The sequence below is a fragment of the Salmo salar genome, chromosome ssa11 (genome assembly GCF_905237065.1).
Source record: "Salmo salar chromosome ssa11, Ssal_v3.1, whole genome shotgun sequence".
NCBI lineage: Eukaryota > Metazoa > Chordata > Actinopteri > Salmoniformes > Salmonidae > Salmo > Salmo salar.
In genome coordinates, this window is record NC_059452.1 from 38,623,613 (window position 1) to 38,646,864 (window position 23,252).

General features: G+C 47.4%; 2 protein-coding genes across 3 annotated transcripts in view; one reads left to right on the top strand and one right to left on the bottom strand.

Annotated features, from left to right (window-relative positions):
• LOC106562585 (elongator complex protein 4) overlaps nt 1-581 on the bottom strand; it is a 202,193-nt gene extending 201,612 nt beyond the window's left edge. The window contains exon 1 of one of the 2 annotated variants that reach the window (XM_045689524.1): nt 545-581. In XM_045689524.1, the coding sequence (XP_045545480.1) occupies nt 545-569 (25 nt within the window). In that variant the 5' untranslated portion in view covers nt 570-581. Of the gene's footprint in view, nt 1-391 lie in introns of both variants that reach the window. The other variant, XM_045689523.1, reaches the window with a different exon arrangement.
• Nucleotides 581-22,868, top strand: LOC106562586 (mitochondrial inner membrane protease subunit 1). The gene is made up of 6 exons (XM_014127536.2): nt 581-723; nt 14,892-15,004; nt 15,093-15,181; nt 15,337-15,463; nt 21,650-21,760; nt 22,731-22,868. Exons 2-6 carry the CDS (start codon nt 14,900-14,902, stop codon nt 22,800-22,802), a joined length of 504 nt encoding a protein of 167 aa, XP_013983011.1. The 5' UTR covers nt 581-723; nt 14,892-14,899; the 3' UTR covers nt 22,803-22,868.
• The last annotated feature ends 384 nt before the right edge of the window (nt 22,869-23,252 follow it).

Below are 23,252 nucleotides of genomic sequence, written 5' to 3' on the forward strand. Positions count from 1 at the left end.
CCAACTCTAACTAATCAAGCTCATTGTTGAATAAGTGTTGGACTGGAACAAAAACCTATAAACTAGTTACGAGTGCCCAGTACCATGACTGACGAATACTCCAGAGCCAGCTGTCAACCTTTACTATGGCGTGAAGGTGTGCCGGTTGTTTCAAATGGGGCACACGAATTATTGTTGACGTTACATGAATGTTATTGTAAATAAGGTGAAGCTAGCCGGCTACCTTCATGCGACTCAGTGGTTGAAGACATGCAGTCGAATAATGACAACGATAACATTCCTTTAAAACTAACCAAATTAATACAAGTATTATTGTTAGATAGTTTAATCCATCAGAAATAGCAAAACAACTCGCGTTAGCTAGCTGTCAACACATTCGTGGCAGACTGACCAATCACGTAGTCGAGAGATGTGACACCAGTCGAAACAATAAGTTGCCCATTTTGAATCGAAGGTCTTGTGCCAGGTATTGAAACTAGTTTGCTTCGTGATTTCTTCTGAAAACTGGTGGTATTGCACGGTAAACGGTCCGCGGTAGGTTTACCCATGCTCATCTTGGGGGCCGCCATGCTTTTTTTTCCCGGTGGTGACGAACGTTGATGTTTTGAATTACATCAACCCAATCAGAGCTGGGATTGCTCAGTCGCTACCAATCACAGAAGCGGTTGTAAGATAGCGTGTCTGGGTGAGGGCAGCTTCTGTAGCTGTCGGCGCTGGATAGCGGTGAGTTGATTATCCAATAAGACAAATACATGTTTTAAATGTCTATTAACATTTAGTGAACGTATTTTGCAGAATAGGAAGCTGCGATTCTGTGAAATAAAGACATAACTCTGATTTACAACAAACTGCTGGTTAGGAAACTCGAACATGTAGATGGGGTTCTGTTTGTTTTGCCCAGTCTTCAACCGTACAAAACGATTACAGCTTTGTTTATCTTTAGATTAGGGTTACACTAATGTATTTGAAATAAAATATCCCAGCCTGCCAGCTCATTTGCATTCTAGGGAATACGGTCATCGGTCTGCAATGTGGGTACACACTTAACTTTCAAATGACACACATGTAGACTATTCTAGACTAGAAAGTAGCAGGCTATGACCTTCAAACGTAGGCTTTTATAGATCAATAATATTTTATGTGCATAAATATTGCATATAGCCCAGGGCTCTCCAACCCTGTATCGGGAGAACTACGTCCTGTAGGTTTCCGCTCCAACCCTAATTTAGCGCAACTGATTCTAATAATTGGCTGCTTAATAAACCAGGTTAGTTGCAACTGGGGTTGAAACAAAAACCTACAGGAGGGTAGCTCCAGGAACAGGGTTGGAGAGTCCTGATCTAGCCTAACAAAGATTTAGATCTATGTTTTATCATATGTGTTATGAAATCAGCCAAATGCATGTTGCAATCATGTTGTTCTAATCATCAGAAAGAATCTCTTTTGTCGTCTTTCATCAATCTTTCATCTTGGCTATATTTTAAAGAGGCTGCTCAAAGCCTCAAACCAAAAGTCCCCCCTTTCAGACCTCATGCCAACTAGTATTTTGTGATACATAAGCTAGTAAAGTTTAGTCTTTTTTTATTTTATTTTATTATTTTTAAAAATTTCCCCCAGTGAGGGTAACCTTTGCCAGGTTACCCTCACTGACAGCCATTTGGTCAAGAACCTAAAATTACATGAAGTTAAATACATGCATGTGTAACATCACAACCTTCCTTATACCCCCATTTATTAATCTTAAAGTGATTATTTGAACTATTGGACATTATGTTTATCATGTTCACAACCACTTTACTACTTAAAGATACTGTAGTAGACAGCAAGCAGAGGGCCACATCAGCCAGCAAATGAGATTCGTTTCTGGTCATGTGACCTTGGGGCAGAACCATGGCGACGCCAGGACTTAATTAGTGGGGTGCAATGTCTACACATAAATGCAGCCTAATTTGTAGAACTGACACAATTTACTATTCTACGTGACATAAAAAATCATGCCTGTGACTAGACACTCATTTGCTGAGCAGGTGTGGGGTGGGTGGAAAGGGTTAAATCTAGCATGACAGGGGTGGGGTTGGGAGGAGTGGCTATATGTATCCAGTCGGCCACAGTTTGAGCTGAAGTTTTGGGGATTGACATTAGTCTTCAAATTAGCCTTTGTCTTTGTCTCTCAAGCTACTTTCCTAATTAGACTCAGTGTTGTCAAAACAAGGAGCTGATGGAGACTACTCTTTGTTAACCTCTGTCTCTCTCATACTGTGACTCCAGTCATCTCCGGTCAGGGTCTGACCCCTTGCAGAGGGAACACAGACTGAGTCTCAGCTAACTTTCCCTGTCACACAGACCCAATACTATAAAACAGAGGTACAGTAGCTCCTGGTAGAATTTGTCCTTAGACACCGATCTGGGATCAGCTAACCTTCCCAAATTGTAACCATACCCATTAGGAGGGAAAACGTAAAACTGTAGACCAGTGTCTATGGGAAACTTCATCCTACTCCAGAGAGCTCTATGAGCACTGCAAGAGAAGAGGCATGCCTCTCATAGGGAGCTGAGACTTACAGCTCAGTAAGGATGCTGATATGCTCTAGGCTAGAAGTGATGGCCCAACTGCTCACTTTACAAAATGCTCTTAGCAGAGGCAGTCCTGTTGTTGTGACAGCGCTTTGAGGTAAACATGGGCTGACAGGAGACCCGGGGAATATAGTCAGACCTTCTACTGACAACACAGGGCATTGTGCAAGACCCACAAGAGGTAAGCAGGATCTAAGAGACATCTAAAAATGAAAACGATATAATAATTCACTGTTTAATGTATAATAATAAGGGTATTACCAGGGGTTAGGATATAGTGTCAAGTTTCGTCACAATTGAATTGTAGGAGAGGACAGTGTCAGTGGGAAAATCACCCCTTATTATTTTATTTTTACCCCCTTTTTATCTTGTCTCATCGCTGCAACTCCCCAAAGGGCTCGGGAGGCGACGGTAGAGTCATGCGTCCTCCGAAACATGACCTGCCAAACTGCGCTTCTTAACACCCGCCCGCAAACCGCACCAATGTGTTGGAGGAAACACAGTTCAACTGACGACCGAGGTCAGCCTGTAGGCGCCCGGCCCGCCATAAGTAGTCGCTAGAGCACGATGAGCCAAGTAAAGCCCCCCCCTCCGGCCAAACCCTCCCCTAACCCGGACGACACTGGGCAAATTGTCCTATGGGACTCCTGATCACGGCCGGTTGTGATACAGCCCGGAATCGAACCCGTGTCTGGAGTGACTCCTCTAGCACTGCGATGCATTGCCTTAGACCGCTGCGCCACTCGGGAGGCCTAAATCAACCCATTTTTAAAGTGAATAATTCCACCACGTCTAAATTCCCAATTGAACCCCGGGGCCTACTGTATGTGGCCTTACAGGTCAATGTGTGGCAGTTGTATCAACATGACCGCCAGGATTTCTAAAATAACATCTCTTTCCCTCCATTTTGAATGTCATCCGTCCCTGTGTATTATTTATATTATATCAGTTTTATCCATCAGTGTATCTGATTGTGCCATATAATGCAGGCAGTCATAACATGTCAGCCTCTTCCGCTGTATATTGTTCTGGTTTCTCCAGTCTTATTCCGCTATAGCGCTAGCTGTGTGTCACTGGGAGAGGGAATAGAATGGCTGTGACTAGAGGGGAAGTCAGATCTCCATCAATGTACTCCATGTTTGTTTGAGTAGCATTGAAAGGAAAGTAATGGTCTTCGGGTACATGGACAATTAGTGGGGCTAGGGTTTTTCTTCAGGACGTTGTATTTAACGACTTTTTTCCAATAGCAGTTTTTTCAAAATGTATATATTTTTGGCTTTCTTTGAATTTCCAACAGATGCCGAGTGAAACATTTATAATGACTAGTTCTAGTCTGTTGAGGTGTCTGAGTCATTGGCATGAACACCGACCTAATTGTGAAAGCAATACAAGACCCTGATAAGATCAGTCCACTCTCTCAACACCGGCCCAGCACCGCACACACCAGCCAGCGGCCAATACAATAAAGATTAGTCACTAGTATTCTATTCCGTGTCATTGTATGGGGACATGGGCCCAGCAGCCCCAGACACGTCCGTTTCAATTCAAAGCAGTCGTATTCATATCACTAGACTGTTATTTGCTCTGGGCTGACCCATTGATTGCTGGCTCTAAGCCTCCGACTCCTCAAATAGGCACCCTGCTCAGCTGTTTGGCGGCTGGGTTGCTGCTAGCAACAATGAAAAGAGCAATGTGCAGATCAGTCTGTTCAATCATCTCTGTGTTCAGGAACAGGGGAGAGGGGGGACTAGATGGCTACATTGTAAGGCTGTGACTTGTGATTTGTTTTGCATCTGTCACTCTCGGTCCCAGACAGGTGTCTGTGTCTAAATCAGTAGGATTACCTCTGATTGGGCTGATAGTTGCACACAGATCCCTGGTCAGTCCCCCTTTAAAACTCACATTAAGATCAAATCGAGCTTTAGCACCCACCCTTCCGCTGCCTTCTGCTGCCCAGAGAGGGGACATCAGAGGTGGGATTCATTCCCTCCCCATCTGGGGTCCACAGGGAGAAGCACCATCTCTGACATGGGGTCTGTAAGCCTCTTAGCCCTCCAGTGGCCCAGCCCTCTTTCAGCCCATGTTTTCCTAATGTAGGCTTGTAAAGAGAGCAAGGGCCTTGTAGGCTGTTTGAATTGGGACTCCCTTTGTGCCTGTAATAGACTGGTCATGTTTGATAATGACTGCCTTCGTAGAGTGAAACCTTTTTCTCTGATTTTATTAGATTCCCATTAGAGACAGCTAGTCTTCCTGGGGTCTGGCACATAGGCCTAACGAAAAATACATTGCAGACAAAAATACTTTACAATTGACATACATTTAAAACATAGACGTTACAGACTTTAATATAAAATAACTTTTGGAGACCAGGGGCAGTGATTCCAATGGGTCCCGTGTGGCTCAGTTGGTAGAGCATGGTGTTTGCAACGCCAGGGTTGTGGGTTCGATTCCCACGGGGGACCAGAACGGGAAGAAATAAAAAAGAATGTATGAAATGTATGCATTCACTACTGTAAGTCGCTCTGGATAAGAGCATCTGCTAAATGACTAAAATTTAAATGTAATGAACCTACTGCAGTCCCGTGTGGATCAGTTGGTAGAACATGGCGCTTGCAACGACAGGGTTGTGGGTTGGATTCCCACGGGGGACCAGTAGGTAAATGTATTATGTACTCACTACTGTAAGTCGCTCTGGTTAAGAACATCTGCTAAATGACACAACATGTAAATGGAGCTTCAGCCAGCTGGTTCTGTTATCCCTATTCTCTCTGTTAGAAGCCCCTTTCTTACTGACTGGTAATGATGATATAGGCCTTGGTCTAGGCCTATTTAGGCCTAGTTTTGGTTGTATGAATGTTTTCAGTATCGAACTGTGCTCCATGTTGACACTTGTATCCAATGTAATTAAGTTGAATGTAAATTCAGCTGCTTGTGATTCCTGAACTATTGTCTGAATGTTGACCCCCAGGCAGTGATCATAGAGGTAAAAGACACCCAATGGGGCTTTTCTATTGACTGGTGGATTTGGGATCCCCTGTAGTTGCGCGACCGCTGTCGCTGGGAGCCTGTGACTGTAGGAGGCCGGCGGGTGACGACTGTAGGAGGCCGGCGGCTCTGGGAGCCTGTAGGAGGCCGGCGGCTCTGGGAGCCTGTAGGAGGCCGGCGGCTCTGGGAGCCTGTAGGAGGCCGGCGGCTCTGGGAGCCTGTAGGAGGCCGGCGGCTCTGGGAGCCTGTAGGAGGCCGGCGGCTCTGGGAGCCATGTGACTGTAGGAGGCCAGCGGGTAACTGTAGAAGGCCGGCGGCTCTGGGAGCCATGTGACTGTAGGAGGCCGGCGGGTGACTGTAGGAGGCCGGCGGCTCTGGGAGCCATGTGACTGTAGGAGGCCGGTGGGTGACTGTAGAAGGCCGGCGGCTCTGGGAGCCATGTGACTGTAGGAGGCCGGCGGCTCTGGGAGCCATGTGACTGTAGGAGGCCGGCGGCTCTGGGAGCCATGTGACTGTAGGATGCCGGCGGCTCTGGGAGCCATGTGACTGTAGGAGGCCGGCGGCTCTGGGAGCCTGTGACTGTAGGAGGCCGGCGGCTCTGGGAGCCTGTAGGAGGCCGGCGGCTCTGGGAGCCTGTAGGAGGCCGGCGGCTCTGGGAGCCATGTGACTGTAGGAGGCCGGCGGGTCTGACTGTAGGAGGCCGGCGGCTCTGGGAGCCATGTGACTGTAGGAGGCCGGCGGGTGACTGTAGAAGGCCGGCGGCTCTGGGAGCCATGTGACTGTAGGAGGCCGGCGGGTGACTGTAGGAGGCCGGCGGCTCTGGGAGCCATGTGACTGTAGGAGGCCGCGGCTCTGGGAGCCTATGACTGTAGGAGGCCGGCGGCTCTGGGAGCCTGTGACTGTAGGAGGCCGGCGGCTCTGGGAGCCATGTGACTGTAGGAGGCCGGCGGCTCTAGGAGCCATGTGACTGTAGGAGGCCGGCGGCTCTAGGAGCCATGTGACTGTAGGAGGCCGGCGGCTCTGGGAGCCATGTGACTGTATGAGGCCGGCGGCTCTGGGAGCCTGTGACTGTAGGAGACGGCTGACACAGATGGTTCCACTCAGATGCAGATACCACTCATTGTGTTTCCAGGAACATGTTTGGTGTGTAATCCTGGATTAACAAACAGAGACTTGGTGTTTAATTTCCAGCTGAATGTCAACAGCTACCCCAAAGACACAGGCAGGGTATTATGGAGGAGATAGCCTAGTGGGGTTTGTCCTAGACCCACAGCCAGGGGTATCGGGGGGTACAGATCCTATCAGATGTCTCTGGTGGTGTGTCCCAACTCATTCTCAATCCCAATTTGAGTTCCTTGTGTAATGTAACACACACACCCCATGGGTGACAGAGGCTGCCAGATAAAACCAGGTGGCTGCATGTGGCCTCTCTCTTGATATCAGTCACTGGCTGTGTGATCTTATTATGTTAAGACCCTAATCCCTACCTATGATGAATGCACAGCGGAATGGAGGGATGAAATTGAGAGATAATGAAGGATATAGGGGATTGTACACTGGTTTTGGGATACTGTAGGGATATAGCTGTGTGATGTTGAGTGGTTGTGATAGTCCTAAATGTTCTCTGATCCTTGATACTCCATGATAGGTGTTCAGAGGGCCCTCGGTAAAGGCCCTTGATTTAGTCTGTGGTGGTGGGATTCAGTTCTACTCTAGGTTCCTAGTGGGACTGGGCTGACCTGTAGGATTCAGTTCTACTCTAGGTTCCTAGTGGGACTGGGCTGACCTGTAGGATTCAGTTCTACTCTAGGTTCCTAGTGGGACTGGGCTGACCTGTGGGATTCAGTTCTACTCTAGGTTCCTAGTGGGACTGGGCTGACCTGTAGGATTCAGTTCTACTCTAGGATCCTAGTGGGACTGGGCTGACCTGTAGGATTCAGTTCTACTCTAGGATCCTAGTGGGACTGGGCTGACCTGTAGGATTCAGTTCTACTCTAGGTTCCTAGTGGGACTGGGCTGACCTGTAGGATTCAGTTCTACTCTAGGTTCCTAGTGGGACTGGGCTGACCTGTGGGATTCAGTTCTACTCTAGGATCCTAGTGGGACTGGGCTGACCTGTAGGATTCAGTTCTACTCTAGGATCCTAGTAAGACTGGACTGACCTGTGGGATTCAGTTCTACTCTAGGATCCTAGTGGGACTGGGCTGACCTGTAGGATTCAGTTCTACTCTAGGATCCTAGTAGGACTGGACTGACCTGTAGGATTCAGTTCTACTCTAGGTTCCTAGTAGGACTGGACTGACCTGTAGGATTCAGTTCTACTCTAGGATCCTAGTGGGACTGGGCTGACCTGTAGGATTCAGTTCTACTCTAGGATCCTAGTGGGACTGGGCTGACCTGTAGGATTCAGTTCTACTCTAGGATCCTAGTAGGACTGGGCTGACCTGTAGGATTCAGTTCTACTCTAGGTTCCTAGTGGGACTGGGCTGACCTGTAGGATTCAGTTCTACTCTAGGATCCTAGTGGGACTGGGCTGACCTGTAGGATTCAGTTCTACTCTAGGTTCCTAGTAGGACTGGACTGACCTGTAGGATTCAGTTCTACTCTAGGATCCTAGTAGGACTGGACTGACCTGTAGGATTCAGTTCTACTCTAGGATCCTAGTAGGACTGGACTGACCTGTAGGATTCAGTTCTACTCTAGGTTCCTAGTGGGACTGGGCTGACCTGTAGGATTCAGTTCTACTCTAGGATCCTAGTAGGACTGGACTGACCTGTAGGATTCAGTTCTACTCTAGGATCCTAGTGGGACTGGGCTGACCTGTAGGATTCAGTTCTACTCTAGGATCCTAGTGGGACTGGGCTGACCTGTAGGATTCAGTTCTACTCTAGGATCCTAGTAGGACTGGACTGACCTGTAGGATTCAGTTCTACTCTAGGATCCTAGTAGGACTGGGCTGACCTGTGGGATTCAGTTCTACTCTAGGTTCCTAGTGGGACTGGGCTGACCTGTAGGATTCAGTTCTACTCTAGGATCCTAGTGGGACTGGGCTGACCTGTGGGATTCAGTTCTACTCTAGGTTCCTAGTGGGACTGGGCTGACCTGTAGGATTCAGTTCTACTCTAGGATCCTAGTGGGACTGGGCTGACCTGTAGGATTCAGTTCTACTCTAGGTTCCTAGTAGGACTGGACTGACCTGTAGGATTCAGTTCTACTCTAGGATCCTAGTAGGACTGGACTGACCTGTAGGATTCAGTTCTACTCTAGGATCCTAGTGGGACTGGGCTGACCTGTAGGATTCAGTTCTACTCTAGGATCCTAGTGGGACTGGGCTGACCTGTAGGATTCAGTTCTACTCTAGGTTCCTAGTAGGACTGGACTGACCTGTAGGATTCAGTTCTACTCTAGGATCCTAGTAGGACTGGACTGACCTGTGGGATTCAGTTCTACTCTAGGTTCCTAGTGGGACTGGGCTGACCTGTAGGATTCAGTTCTACTCTAGGTTCCTAGTGGGACTGGGCTGACCTGTAGGATTCAGTTCTACTCTAGGATCCTAGTAGGACTGGACTGACCTGTAGGATTCAGTTCTACTCTAGGATCCTAGTAGGACTGGACTGACCTGTAGGATTCAGTTCTACTCTAGGTTCCTAGTGGGACTGGGCTGACCTGTAGGATTCAGTTCTACTCTAGGATCCTAGTAGGACTGGACTGACCTGTAGGATTCAGTTCTACTCTAGGTTCCTAGTGGGACTGGGCTGACCTGTAGGACCAGGAGGCTGCTATGATCAGAGAAGTTCACACAACTGGGTTCACTGCTGTTCGTCAGAACCTTTTCTCTTTCCTCCAATAAGAGCATATTTTCACAGTGACACACATCGAGAGACAGTCACACACATTCACCACAGATTATTCCAGGACTCCTAGTGTAGAGGTAAAGACATGTCAGGGTGGAGGGATGGGGCATTAGCAGGATGTAGGGATAGAGGCAGGGGTATATGAGCAGGATGTAGGGATAGAGGCAGGGGTATATGAGCAGGATGTAGGGATAGAGGCAGGGGTATATGAGCAGGATGTAGGGATAGAGGCAGGGGTATATGAGCAGGATGTAGGGATAGAGGCAGGGGTATATGAGCAGGATGTAGGGATAGAGGCAGGGGTATATGAGCAGGATGTAGGGATAGAGGCAGGGGTATATGAGCAGGATGTAGGGATAGAGGCAGGGGTATATGAGCAGGATGTAGGGATAGAGGCAGGGGTATATGAGCAGGATGTAGGGATAGAGGCAGGGGTATATGAGCAGGATGTAGGGATAGAGGCAGGGGTATATGAGCAGGATGTAGGGATAGAGACAGGGGTATATGAGCAGGATGTAGGGATAGAGGCAGGGGTATATGAGCAGGATGTAGGGATAGAGGCAGGGGTATATGAGCAGGATGTAGGGATAGAGGCAGGGGTATATGAGCAGGATGTCGGGGTATAGGCAGCAGGGGTATAGGCAGTAGGCATGAAAGGTGGATGGGGTGGAGCGATATCAGCAACAGGATATGGATTCAGTTTGTATTTTGGGTGAGAGGTGAGAGAAGAGTATCGTGTGTGTGTGTGTGTGTGTGTGTGTGTGTGTGTGTGTGTGTGTGTGTGTGTGTTGTTGTGTTTTGTGTGTGTGTGTGTGTGTGTGTGTGTGTGTGTGTGTGTGTGTGTGTTGAAAGGACAGAGTAATGGGATTAGGGGTAACGCCTCTCGCGGGCGCAGGGAGAGCCACCTGACACTCGGTCTGTTGGGGACCTGGGGATTGTGGGGGACAGAGGGAGGGATGGGGTACAGGACGCGGGGGTCTAATCCGTGTCCATCTTTGGGAAGTCATTCCCAGAGCTCTGAGGGTTTGGGGCTTTGGTTTCTGCTCTGCTAGCTTTGGTTAATAATGCTATGGGTGGGATGTGAGACATGGAGAGAAAGAGGGATGAATAGAGAGAAAGAGAGGAATTCATTACCCTGTGGTGGTCTTGCAGGACAGAGTCCTAAACCAAAAGTATGGTGTCTGAATATAGGCAGGTGTGATATGCTCTATAATGTAGCCTACACCTCTAAACCCTCCCCAGAACACATACACCTCTAAACCCTCCCCAGAACACGTACACCTCTAAACCCTCCCCAGAACACGTACACCTCTAAACCCTCCCCAGAACACGTACACCTCTAAACCCTCCCCAGAACACGTACACCTCTAAACCCTCCCCAGAACACGTACACCTCTAAACCCTCCCCAGAACACGTACACCTCTAAACCCTCCCCGGAACACGTACACCTCTAAACCCTCCCCAGAACACGTACACCTCTAAACCCTCCCCGAACACGTACACCTCTAAACCCTCCCCGAACACGTACACCTCTAAACCCTCCCCGGAACACATACACCTCTAAACCCTCCCCGGAACACGTACACCTCTAAACCCTCCCCGGAACACGTACACCTCTAAACCCTCCCCGAACACGTACACCTCTAAACCCTCCCCAGAACACGTACACCTCTAAACCCTCCCCGGAACACGTACACCTCTAAACCCTCCCCGAACACGTACACCTCTAAACCCTCCCCGGAACACGTACACCTCTAAACCCTCCCCAGAACACGTACACCTCTAAACCCTCCCCGGAACACGTACACCTCTAAACCCTCCCGGAACACGTACACCTCTAAACCCTCCCCGGAACACGTACACCTCTAAACCCTCCCCGGAACACGTACACCTCTAAACCCTCCCCGAACACGTACACCTCTAAACCCTCCCCGAACACGTACACCTCTAAACCCTCCCCGGAACACGTACACCTCTAAACCCTCCCCGGAACACGTACACCTCTAAACCCTCCCCGGAACACGTACACCTCTAAACCCTCCCCGGAACACGTACACCTCTAAACCCTCCCCGGAACACGTACACCTCTAAACCCTCCCCGGAACACGTACACCTCTAAACCCTCCCCGAACACGTACACCTCTAAACCCTCCCCCGGAACACGTACACCTCTAAACCCTCCCCGGAACACGTACACCTCTAAACCCTCCCCGGAACACGTACACCTCTAAACCCTCCCCGGAACACGTACACCTCTAAACCCTCCCCGGAACACGTACACCTCTAAACCCTCCCCGGAACACGTACACCTCTAAACCCTCCCCGGAACACGTACACCTCTAAACCCTCCCCGGAACACGTACACCTCTAAACCCTCCCGGAACACGTACACCTCTAAACCCTCCCCGGAACACGTACACCTCTAAACCCTCCCGGAACACGTACACCTCTAAACCCTCCCCGAACACGTACACCTCTAAACCCTCCCCGGAACACGTACACCTCTAAACCCTCCCCGGAACACGTACACCTCTAAACCCTCCCCGGAACACGTACACCTCTAAACCCTCCCCGGAACACGTACACCTCTAAACCCTCCCCGGAACACGTACACCTCTAAACCCTCCCCGGAACACGTACACCTCTAAACCCTCCCCGGAACACGTACACCTCTAAACCCTCCCCGGAACACGTACACCTCTAAACCCTCCCCGAACACGTACACCTCTAAACCCTCCCCGAACACGTACACCTCTAAACCCTCCCCGGAACACGTACACCTCTAAACCCTCCCCGGAACACGTACACCTCTAAACCCTCCCCGGAACACGTACACCTCTAAACCCTCCCCGGAACACGTACACCTCTAAACCCTCCCCGGAACACGTACACCTCTAAACCCTCCCCGGAACACGTACACCTCTAAACCCTCCCCGAACACATACACCTCTAAACCCTCCCCGAACACGTACACCTCTAAACCCTCCCCGGAACACGTACACCTCTAAACCCTCCCCAGAACACGTACACCTCTAAACCCTCCCCGAACACGTACACCTCTAAACCCTCCCCGAACACGTACACCTCTAAACCCTCCCCGAACACGTACACCTCTAAACCCTCCCCAGAACACGTACACCTCTAAACCCTCCCCGGAACACGTACACCTCTAAACCCTCCCCGGAACACGTACACCTCTAAACCCTCCCCGGAACACGTACACCTCTAAACCCTCCCCGGAACACGTACACCTCTAAACCCTCCCCGGAACACGTACACCTCTAAACCCTCCCCGGAACACGTACACCTCTAAACCCTCCCCGAACACGTACACCTCTAAACCCTCCCCAGAACACGTACACCTCTAAACCCTCCCCAGAACACGTACACCTCTAAACCCTCCCCAGAACACGTACACCTCTAAACCCTCCCCGAACACGTACACCTCTAAACCCTCCCCAGAACACGTACACCTCTAAACCCTCCCCGGAACACCTACTGGCTGTGTAGCCTACACCTCTAAACCCTCCCCGGAACACGTACACCTCTAAACCCTCCCCAGAACAGATACACCTCTAAACCCTCCCCAGAACACATAGTCTACTGGCTGTGTAGCCTACTTTGTAATCCCTCCATCAGGATCAACACTACCGTTCAAAAGTGTGGGGTCACTTAGAAATGTCCTTGTTTTTGAAAGAAAAGCAAAACATTTTGTCCATTAAAATAACATCAGATTGATCAGAAATACAGTGTAGACATTGTTCATGTTGTAATTGACTATTGTAGCTGGAAACGGCAGATTTTTTATGGAATATCTACATAGGCCTACAGAGGCCCATTTTCAGCAACCATCACTCCTGTGTTCCAATGGCACGTTGTGTTAGCTAATCCAAGTTTATCATTTTTAAAGGCTATTTGATCATTAGAAAACCCTTTTGCAATTATGTTAGCACAGCTGAAAACTGTTCTGATTAAAGAAGCAATAAAACTGGCCTTCTTTAGACTAGTTGACTATCTGTGCTTTTCTTTCAAAAACAAGGACATTTCTAAGTGACCCCAAACTGTTGAATGGTAGTGTATATGGAAGTCATTCTCACCAGGGCTAGAGCAAGGCTATATTTTGGGGGGGGAAACATTAGATGTATTATCTCTACCATACCTTTTATTATGCAGTTGATGTTTCCTTTGAAATGTCCCTTACGTTGGGAAAAAAAAGGATATTTCAGTTTTTTTGCGTGTGTGTGTTGACCGTGTGTGTAAAGATTGAGTCACTCTCCCCCCATCCGGCAGGTTGCGTTCTGAGTAAAAGTCAATACCCTGAGTGTTAGTGCAGTGTTTGTTCAGACGACACACTGTTATCTGTTACCGTGTGTGTGTGTGTGTGTGTGTGGCAGTCAACAAAGACTACTCGCTCCATTTCCATGGCTCCCACAGAACTGGATAACTGTCCTGAAGACCCTGGTCAGCATGGCTGATGCAGGGAGGGCAGTGTTAGGGACTGATGCTCGTATGAAGCTGTACTGAAGACCCTGGTCAGCATGGCTGATGCAGAGAGGGCAGTGTTAGGGACTGATGCTCGTATGAAGCTGTACTGAAGACCCTGGTCAGCATGGCTGATGCAGGGAGGGCAGTGTTAGGGACTGATGCTCGTATGAAGCTGTACTGAAGACCCTGGTCAGCATGGCTGATGCAGGGAGGGCAGTGTTAGGGACTGATGCTCGTATGAAGCTGTACTGAAGACCCTGGTCAGCATGGCTGATGCAGGGAGGGCAGTGTTAGGGACTGATGCTCGTATGAAGCTGTACTGAAGACCCTGGTCAGCATGGCTGATGCAGGGAGGGCAGTGTTAGGGACTGATGCTCGTATGAAGCTGTACTGAAGACCCTGGTCAGCATGGCTGATGCAGGGAGGGCAGTGTTAGGGACTGATGCTCGTATGAAGCTGTACTGAAGACCCTGGTCAGCATGGCTGATGCAGGGAGGGCAGTGTTAGGGACTGATGCTCGTATGAAGCTGTACTGAAGACCCTGGTCAGCATGGCTGATGCAGGGAGGGCAGTGTTAGGGACTGATGCTCGTATGAAGCTGTACTGAAGACCCTGGTCAGCATGGCTGATGCAGGGAGGGCAGTGTTAGGGACTGATGCTCGTATGAAGCTGTACTGAAGACCCTGGTCAGCATGGCTGATGCAGGGAGGGCAGTGTTAGGGACTGATGCTCGTATGAAGCTGCTAGGCTGGTATGTTTGTCCGTCCCCTGCAAGGTGTCGATTGGTCTCACACAGGGTCAGAGGTTAGGCTGGTTCTGTGGTGTCAACAGGCTGTAGAGCCCCTGAGAATGAAACACCAGGGAGTGTGACACTAGTCTCCGCTGCACACTGCTCCTAGAGCTGCTAATAGACTAGCTACAGTGACAGCTCACCCCTCACCTCTCTGTCCCCTGAATGAAGCGCTGTAATGATGTGTGTTGTGTTTGTGTAGGTGGTGAGATGTTCCGCAGTGCGCTGGGGAAGACCCTGGGCTTCGTGGGATACACCATCCAGTACGGCTGCATCGCCCACTGTGCCTTTGAGTACATCGGAGAGTTTGTTGCGGTGTGTAGGATACTTTTCCCTCTCTGGCCATGGTCTGTGAATTCCCGAGTAACAACTTCAATGTTAATGTCTGTGAATTTACCCACAGTGCTCTGGTCCTTCTATGGAGCCCACCATCACAAGCCACGACGTTGTCTTCTCAGAACGTTTGAGTCGCCATCTCTGCAGAATCGAGAAGTGAGTTTTAGTTTTCAATTTGAAATTCTCAAAGTTGGTAAAGCGAAACGTAGCTTACCCTAAGTGGTGGCTTTTTGCACCGTAACCCCTTGATGTTCTCCCTAATGTCTGTCAATGACATCACACCCCATGGATCCTGTCTTCTCTGTCTTCAGTGGTGATATAGTCATCGCTAAGAGTCCGTTTGATCCACATATGAACGTCTGTAAAAGAGTCATCGGTTTGGAGGGAGACAAAGTCTGTACCAGTGGCCCCTCGGATATCTTCAAGACCCACCAATACGTAAGTATTCATCAGCAGTCATGCCCCAGGACTCTCCAGGACTCTCAGCCACATGTACAGTATTCTACCTTTAGTTTACCAGGTAAGAGTATTGAGAGCACATTTACAACAACAACCTAGAGAAGAGTTTCAGACGAGGGCTTGAAATGAGCCAGTAAAGCAATACATTCTGGATGAATGATTAAGCCTTGTCAAGACACTTCATGTTGTGTTTCAGATAGTCTCTCATTTCAGTAAATCATCTTCATAAGTAGCCAAACCCCTGTGTCTTCAACTCAATCCCAGTGTGTTCTGGGTGTTTACATTCTAGACCATGCACATCCATCTTGTGTCGTCAGTCCAAATATCATCCTTTGACAGCGACTGCATTTCCTCAGAGCCGTGGTTGTTGTGGAACCACTGTCATTGCATTCTTATTACTGCTCTCCCCCGGCCACGCCGCCCTCAGCCACCGCTCAGCCTACCAATCTCTCTGAAGCCTGTTAGAGTTAGTGCCAACCGAGTGGACAGGTTGATGGGTGGGCTGAGGTGTTTGTGCTGTGTGTGTGTGTGTGTGTGTGTGTGTGTGTGTGTGTACACACTCTCACATGAACAGTGGAGGTATAGGGGAATGTAACCACACACAGGATGTGCTGGTGTCATCCAGGAAATGAAACTAATTTTCCTCTGGGAACAGGTTTCATCTCTACACACTGGCAGTAAAGCTATATTGAACTGGTTACTGCAGAACAGGTTTAATCTCTACACACAGGCAGTAAAGCTATATTGAACTGGTTACTGCAGAACAGGTTTAATCTCTACACATGTGTTGGTCAAAGGTCTCAGCCTACAGATGTACTCTCTTAATTGGATCACTCTGTTGTCGCAGAAAATGCATACATGTTGTGTATTCAAGTTTTAAAATGTATTCTAATGTTTGTAATTCACACTTTAAAATATCAGACTTGATTTACCCTTACGTAAAATGTATCAACCCATACAAAAATGTCCATAATAATAATAATAATAATAATAATAATAATCCACATAATAATTCACATTTCCTGATACTGCAGGATTATTTCCCTGCTGTGAGAAACTGGTCAAATTAAGATGGCAGATCTGTACCTCTGAAATGTGTCTCAGTGCAAGACATGGGTCAACAATGAATAAGACCAGACCAATCTCTGTAGGATTTCCCCCGTGAAAACACACACCAAAATGTCTGTCAACACAGTTGGTTGTGGTGTTAATGAAATAGAAGCGTTGTGTGACATAAGGCATCCCACCGTGCACCTAGACGTTAGGCGTGTGTGTTTTTGTTTGTGTACTATATGAGAGCCTGTCCTCACCTCCTCTTTCTTCTGACAGGCAGGCAGGTTCTTTCCTCCCACGTTGATGATGAGGAGATGGACAAATTGGCTTGTCACCTCTTAGGAGTCTTTCCTACAGTATGTCTGATGCATTGTCACAACAAAGACATTTGATCCATGATATGATGGTGGGTGTCTTTGAGAGAGACAGAGGGGGAGTGAGAGAGAGAGCCTTCAGAGTCTTAAGCTATTCCCTCCATGTTAGACAAAACACTGTACCTCAATGATTTATTCTAATGATCAGAGCAGGGTGAGGCATTAAACAGCACTCTACCTCAATCATGTTAGCTTAATGAGCGGAGCAGGATGAGGCCTTACCCTCTCTGGGCTAGGTGGGACATGACCGTCCCACTCTATTCAACAGCCAGTGGAACAGCGTGGCGCGAAATATAAAAACCTCAAATGCAATCATTTCAATTTTTCAAACATACGACTATTTTACACCATTTTAAAGATAAGACTCTTGTTAATCTAACCACATTGTCCGATTTCAAAAAGGCTTTACAGCGAAAGCAAAACATTTAGATTATGTTAGGAGAGTACATAGCCAAAAATAATCAGACAGCCATTTTCCAAGCAAGCATATATGTCACAAAAACCCAAAACACAGCTAAATGAAGCACTAACCTTTGATGATCTTCATCAGATGACACTCCTAGGACATTATGTTATCCAATACATGCATGTTTTGTTCAATCAAGTTCATATTTATATCAAAAAACAGCTTTTTACATTGGCGTGTGATGTTCAGAAAATGTATTCCCACCGAAAACTTCCGGTGAATTTACTAAATTACTCATCATAAACGTTGACAAAATGCATAACAATTATTTTAAGAATTATAGATACAGAACTCCTTTATGCAATCGCTATGTCAGCTTTTCGGCGAAAGCACATTTTGCAATATTCTGAGTACATAGCTCAGCCATCACGGCTAGCTATTTTCACACCCGCCAAGTTCGGGGCACACTAAACTCAGAATTAGTATTAGAAAAATTGTATTACCTTTGTTGATCTTTGTCAGAATGCACTCCCAGGACTGCTACTTCCACAAGAAATGTTGTTTTTGTTCCAAATAATTCATAGTTATGTCCAAATACCTCCGTTTTGTTCGTGCGTTCAGGTCACTATCCAAAGGGTAATGCGCGAGTGCATTTCGAGACCAAAAAATTCTAAATGTTCCATTACCGTACTTAGCATGTCAAGCGCTGTTTAAAATCAATTTTTATGGTATTTTTCTCGTAAAATAGCGATAATATTCCAACCGTACAATGGTGTATTCATTCAAAGAGGAAAAGAAAAAACAGCGTGAACGCGCATATGCAATCTCTTTGTCACCAGGCAGGCCACTGAGAAACTGAGCTACTGAGAGACGCCTCAAGGCGCGTTCTGAAGGCTTTAGAGAGCCAATGGAAGCCTTTGAAAGTGCTACGTAACCCCACAGATGCTGTAGTTTCGATAGAGAATCAAAAGAACTACAAATTCTCAGACAGGCCACTTCCTGCTTGGAATTTTCTCAGGTTTTTGCCTGCCATATGAGTTCTGTTATACTCACAGACACCATTCAAACAGTTTTAGAAACTTCAGTGTTTTCTATCAAAATCTACTAATAATATGCATATTCTCGTTTCTGGGCAAGAGTAGTAACCAGTTTAAATCGGGTACGTTTTTTTTATCCGGCCGTGAAAATCCTGCCCCCTAGCCCAGACAGGTTAAACAGCACTGTACCTCTATCATGTTAGCTTAATGAGCGGAGCAGGGTGAGGCCAGACCAGGCTGTTGAACGGCAGACTTCACTATCTAGGTGAGCTCAGCTTTCCCACCTTGACACGTCTCTGACAGGTACACATAGCCTCGCCCCCACCCCTTCAACCACCCAACCACAGAACAGGTTCCATCACTCCCTCAGGTTCCATCACTCCCTCAGAACAGAGTCCCATCACAACACAGCCGCCAGGCTGAGCTAAGATACGCCACTCAACCCTAAACCCTAGCTGGGCACACAGCCTGACTGGATGACTGGGCTGGCTGGAAGTGTGTTGTGTAAAGTAACAATGCCTGTTGATTATGCTTAGACTGAGCACTCTCATTCTGTTCTGGTGACTCAGTGTAGGGAGTTGGGAGAGGGCATGTCAGACTCAGGGCTTAGTGTCATGGAGAAGTAGGTAAACAGTTCATGAGGAGTGTTTGCTTCTCTGCCTGTCAATCATGCAGGTGCTTATCCTTGACATCCTCCTCTCTACCTTCACTCAACACTGGTGTGTGATCCATAAATGAGTTTTCAGAGACTGCTGTGGTTACGATGGCCTGCGGTGAGCTTGCAGGTGTTTAATCAGGGAAGAAGAGTTCCACCAACTATGACGGGGACAGAATTTAAACATGTCTACCTCCTTCCACTACCTCCAGTATTTTTGATTTATTTAACTAGGCAAGTCAGTTAAGAACAAATTCTTATTTTCAATGACGGCCTAGGAACAGTGGTTTAACTGCCTTGTTCAGGGGCAGAACGGCAGATTTTTACCTTGTCAGCTCGGGGATTCGATCTTGCAACCTTTGGGTTACTAGTCCAACACTCTAACCACACCCAGGTATCATACCCCTAGGTAATAACAAGGATCCATTTGAACATCCGGTGCAGGTAAAATGAAAGGGGAGGTTTGTTCTACCCTCTGGTTAAGTTAGGGTTCAAGAGGAGAACGTCAGAGACATCCGTTTCTACAAATGATAGTCTCACCTCTCTTTACACCCTCTCATTCATAATAAAGTGTACGTTTCTGACATGTGTTAACCTGCAAGGTGATGTGTAAACCCTCTGTCTTTCACCACATCATAATATACTGGAATAATAATATATGGCATTTAGCAGACGCTTTTATCCAAAGCGGCTTACAGTCATGCATGCATACATTTAAACGTATGGGTGGCCCATGGAATCGAACCCACAACCCTGTCGGTGCCAGCACCATGCTCTACCAACTGAGCCACACATGGCAGATCAGCTTTCACAGGCCTTTTAACAATAACCAATGAATTACCAGTTCATTAGTGGTAAATAAATCTAACTATAGATTTCAGAGAAGTTACTTTGCGATGCCCTGCCTGTGGAATGTTCTCTACAGGGTCATTAGTTTGACGCTCCGAATCAATCAGAGCTTTGGTGTTTGTGTGTCTGTGTATTTGTAGATCACTCTTGATTGATCCGCAGCAGATGGATCTAAATTGATTGACCTTGTTAGTAGTGGACAGAATGGAGTCTAGATCCTGAATAGAGTTGACCTATACCTTTATGTTGGATTAGTTAGGTAGAGTTCCTCCAAACCTTCACTCCATGGGCCCTAAACGTTGACCACCACTAATGTATCCTACCTAGTATTAAAGTGTTTGCTAAACTTTGAGGCAGTGTAATGGACTCAGATTAGACCTTCTGCTAGACTAAAAAGCACTTTCAATAACGACATTGTCATGTGTTTCTATGGAGACTTGAACCCAGATGTAGCCTGAACCTGTGTTCAAGCAGCCGCCCCTTTTGTGTCTCCTAAAACATAGATGAGCGTGCCTACCGACAGGGTGGTGTTGATGATATCACACCTCTGACCTTCCTGAACAGGACAAAGGCAGTGAGTCGTCTAAGATGGAGGCTGAGGCTGGAGCATAGCAGGGGCTTATGGTCCAGCAGATGACAAATGGCGCCGGCGTTCCTCTCTGGTTCCCGTGTCCTTGGGAGCGGCCATATGTTGCCATGCTACTGAGGGGTAATGGTGGGAATGCAGCAGGCTGACATATGCTTCTCAGATGACTCTTTTAGTGACATTCGTTTGTGTCGTCGTTGTTCTCGGGGGCCGAGTTGTTTACCTCGTGTTAGGTCAATATGTCACTGCATCACGATTAGTGTCAGCTCATCTATGGAATATGAACCGCAACACAATGCATAGGTTAATACTGCATAATGATTCTGGATGTTGGGACGATTGCGATACGATGGACGCGCACAATTGGAATCAAGACATCAGTGTTTGCGTCTCCCCCCCACCCTCTGTTCTGATAATATTCTCATCTGATTTCATCTCCCTCTCCTTTCTCCCCAAGACTTTGTCCATTTAAAAGTTAGGCAACACAAACATAGAGTTGCAGATTGTGATGCCCATTATGACAATATAATGTGTTGTTGATCCTGTCTTCACATATAGGAGGGACGAGGAACTTAATTAGGGCCTTGACAAGATTACTCTAGTAAAGTGATGAGATTAATCATAATTGGTGTCACTGTGGATTAGCGCTCGCTCCGATTGGCCGCCCCACTGGCAGCTCGGGCCTCACTAGTGGAGACCCGTGGACGATTCTGACTGAAAAGCTTCAGTCCTGGCCTCTCTCTCTCGCTCTCTCTTTCTCTCTCTCTCTCCCCCCTCTCTATATCTCCCTTGGTAAGAGGGGGTTAGATCTCAGCCAACAGCCTAATGGCCCCTTTTGAAGTCCCACTAAATCCCTCTGCCCCGTTACCCATGACCCCTTGCTCCTATGACCGTCTGGGGTTAAAGGAGGACAGACCAGGGGGTGATGTTAAGTTGGGGTGAGGGAAGGTAGGGGGTGAGGCGGCTGAGGTGGGCTCTCTTTACATAATGTTGGGTGGAGGGTGCTAGCTCTGTAGTGTCTCACTCCATCATGTAAACAAAGTTTAAAAGCTAGGTCAGGGAATGGTGTTGTTTACAGTATAGCTGGCTGTTGCAGTCATCGTGGAAAAAATTCAATATTTTCTATCGTTGTGTTTCTTTCCCGTGTCATGCCGTGGGTGTGTGTCATGCCGTGGGTGTGTGTCATGCCGTGGGTGTGTGTCTAGGTTCCAAAAGGGCACGTGTGGCTGGAAGGGGATAATCTTAGGAATTCCACAGACTCCAGGAGCTACGGCCCAGTTCCCTATGCCCTGATACGAGGTCGTGTCTGCTTAAAGGTAAGGAGGGCAACATCGCCCGACCCGGCTCACATTCATTTCAACCTTTAGAGTTAGTATAATGGTCTGTATAAAGAGTTAGTATAATGGTCTGTATAAAGAGTTAGTATAATGGTCTGTATAAAGAGTTAGTATAATGGTCTGTATAAAGAGTTAGTATAATGGTCTGTATAAAGAGTTAGTATAATGGTCTGTATAAAGAGTTAGTATAATGGTCTGTATAAAGAGTTAGTATAATGGTCTGTATAAAGAGTTAGTATAATGGTCTGTATAAAGAGTTCGTAGAATGCTCTGGTCTGTATAAAGAGTTAGTATAATGGTCTGTATAAAGACTTAGTTTAATGCTCTGGTCTGTATAAAGAGTTAGTAGAATGCTCTGGTCTGTATAAAGAGAAATCTGTGCCACTTTTATGAAATCACAGCCTCCTTTTGACTTTGCCCATGGCCATGATGAAATATGAAATGCCTTGCACTGAAATTGATTGTAGGTTTACTGGTGCTTTGCCTGGATTCCAAATATTCCTTATTCCCCATTCTGTGGCAAGTTGAGTAAATGCAAACACTCAAACAAGTTGGAAGTTCAAGGCAGATCTGTCTCGTAGACCAAGGCCTGGGCAACCTATTGTCTAGCTGTCCATTCTGCTGTGTTGTCATGTCACTGGATGTCATAGCAACCATGACCCTGGAAACAGGTCAGCCAACCTTCTGTCCGTTTGACTGGACAGCAGCCGTCCGCTGGGGGCCCAATGACGAGACTTGACGACGGTTTTATGAAGTCGCATACATCATTAAAATCCACGTTACCAAGCGTATCCAGGAAGTGAGGATGTTGGAATAGTCATGATAAACACATTATGTAATGGATAAATGTTGTTTGTTCTTCTTTTATGAGAGTCCTATTACCCTTTTAACCCAACGTCTTCTGTCTTCTCCTTCTCCTTTGTTTGTTTTGGTGTTTTTCTCTTTCCAGCTCTGGCCTCTACATCATGTTGGTGCCCTCAACCAAAGTCCCACAGGACGAGTCGTAAAAAGGAGTGACTGAGTCTACTGATCTGTGTACATGCATCATTTTGTAATATTTTCTAAATAAAGGCGTATTTATCATGAAGAATTTTGTCCCTCAATTTGACTGACAATTTTTGAGTTAATTTGGGTTGAATTGTAGGGTATGTTTGAGTCAAATGTGAAAATCCATGAATAGTTGATCTGCAGGTTGAAAACGTACCAGGCATAGTGATCTGGGGGTTCCAGTGTGTTGGCAGGAGCAGCACCCTGCTCTGTATGAACAGCATCACGTGAGGAGGCAGGTAAACTGTGCCTCTGTGGAGCTGCTAGTGGTAGAGGAGGGGAGGAGAGAGGGAGGAGAAGGAGAGAGTTGTTGCTCTCACGCTCCACTTTGATATGATTTTGGACTAAGTTAATTTCTTGGGATGACAGAAGAAATCATCTCTGACCCAGCTAACTCATCAGATTACAGTGAATAACTGAAATC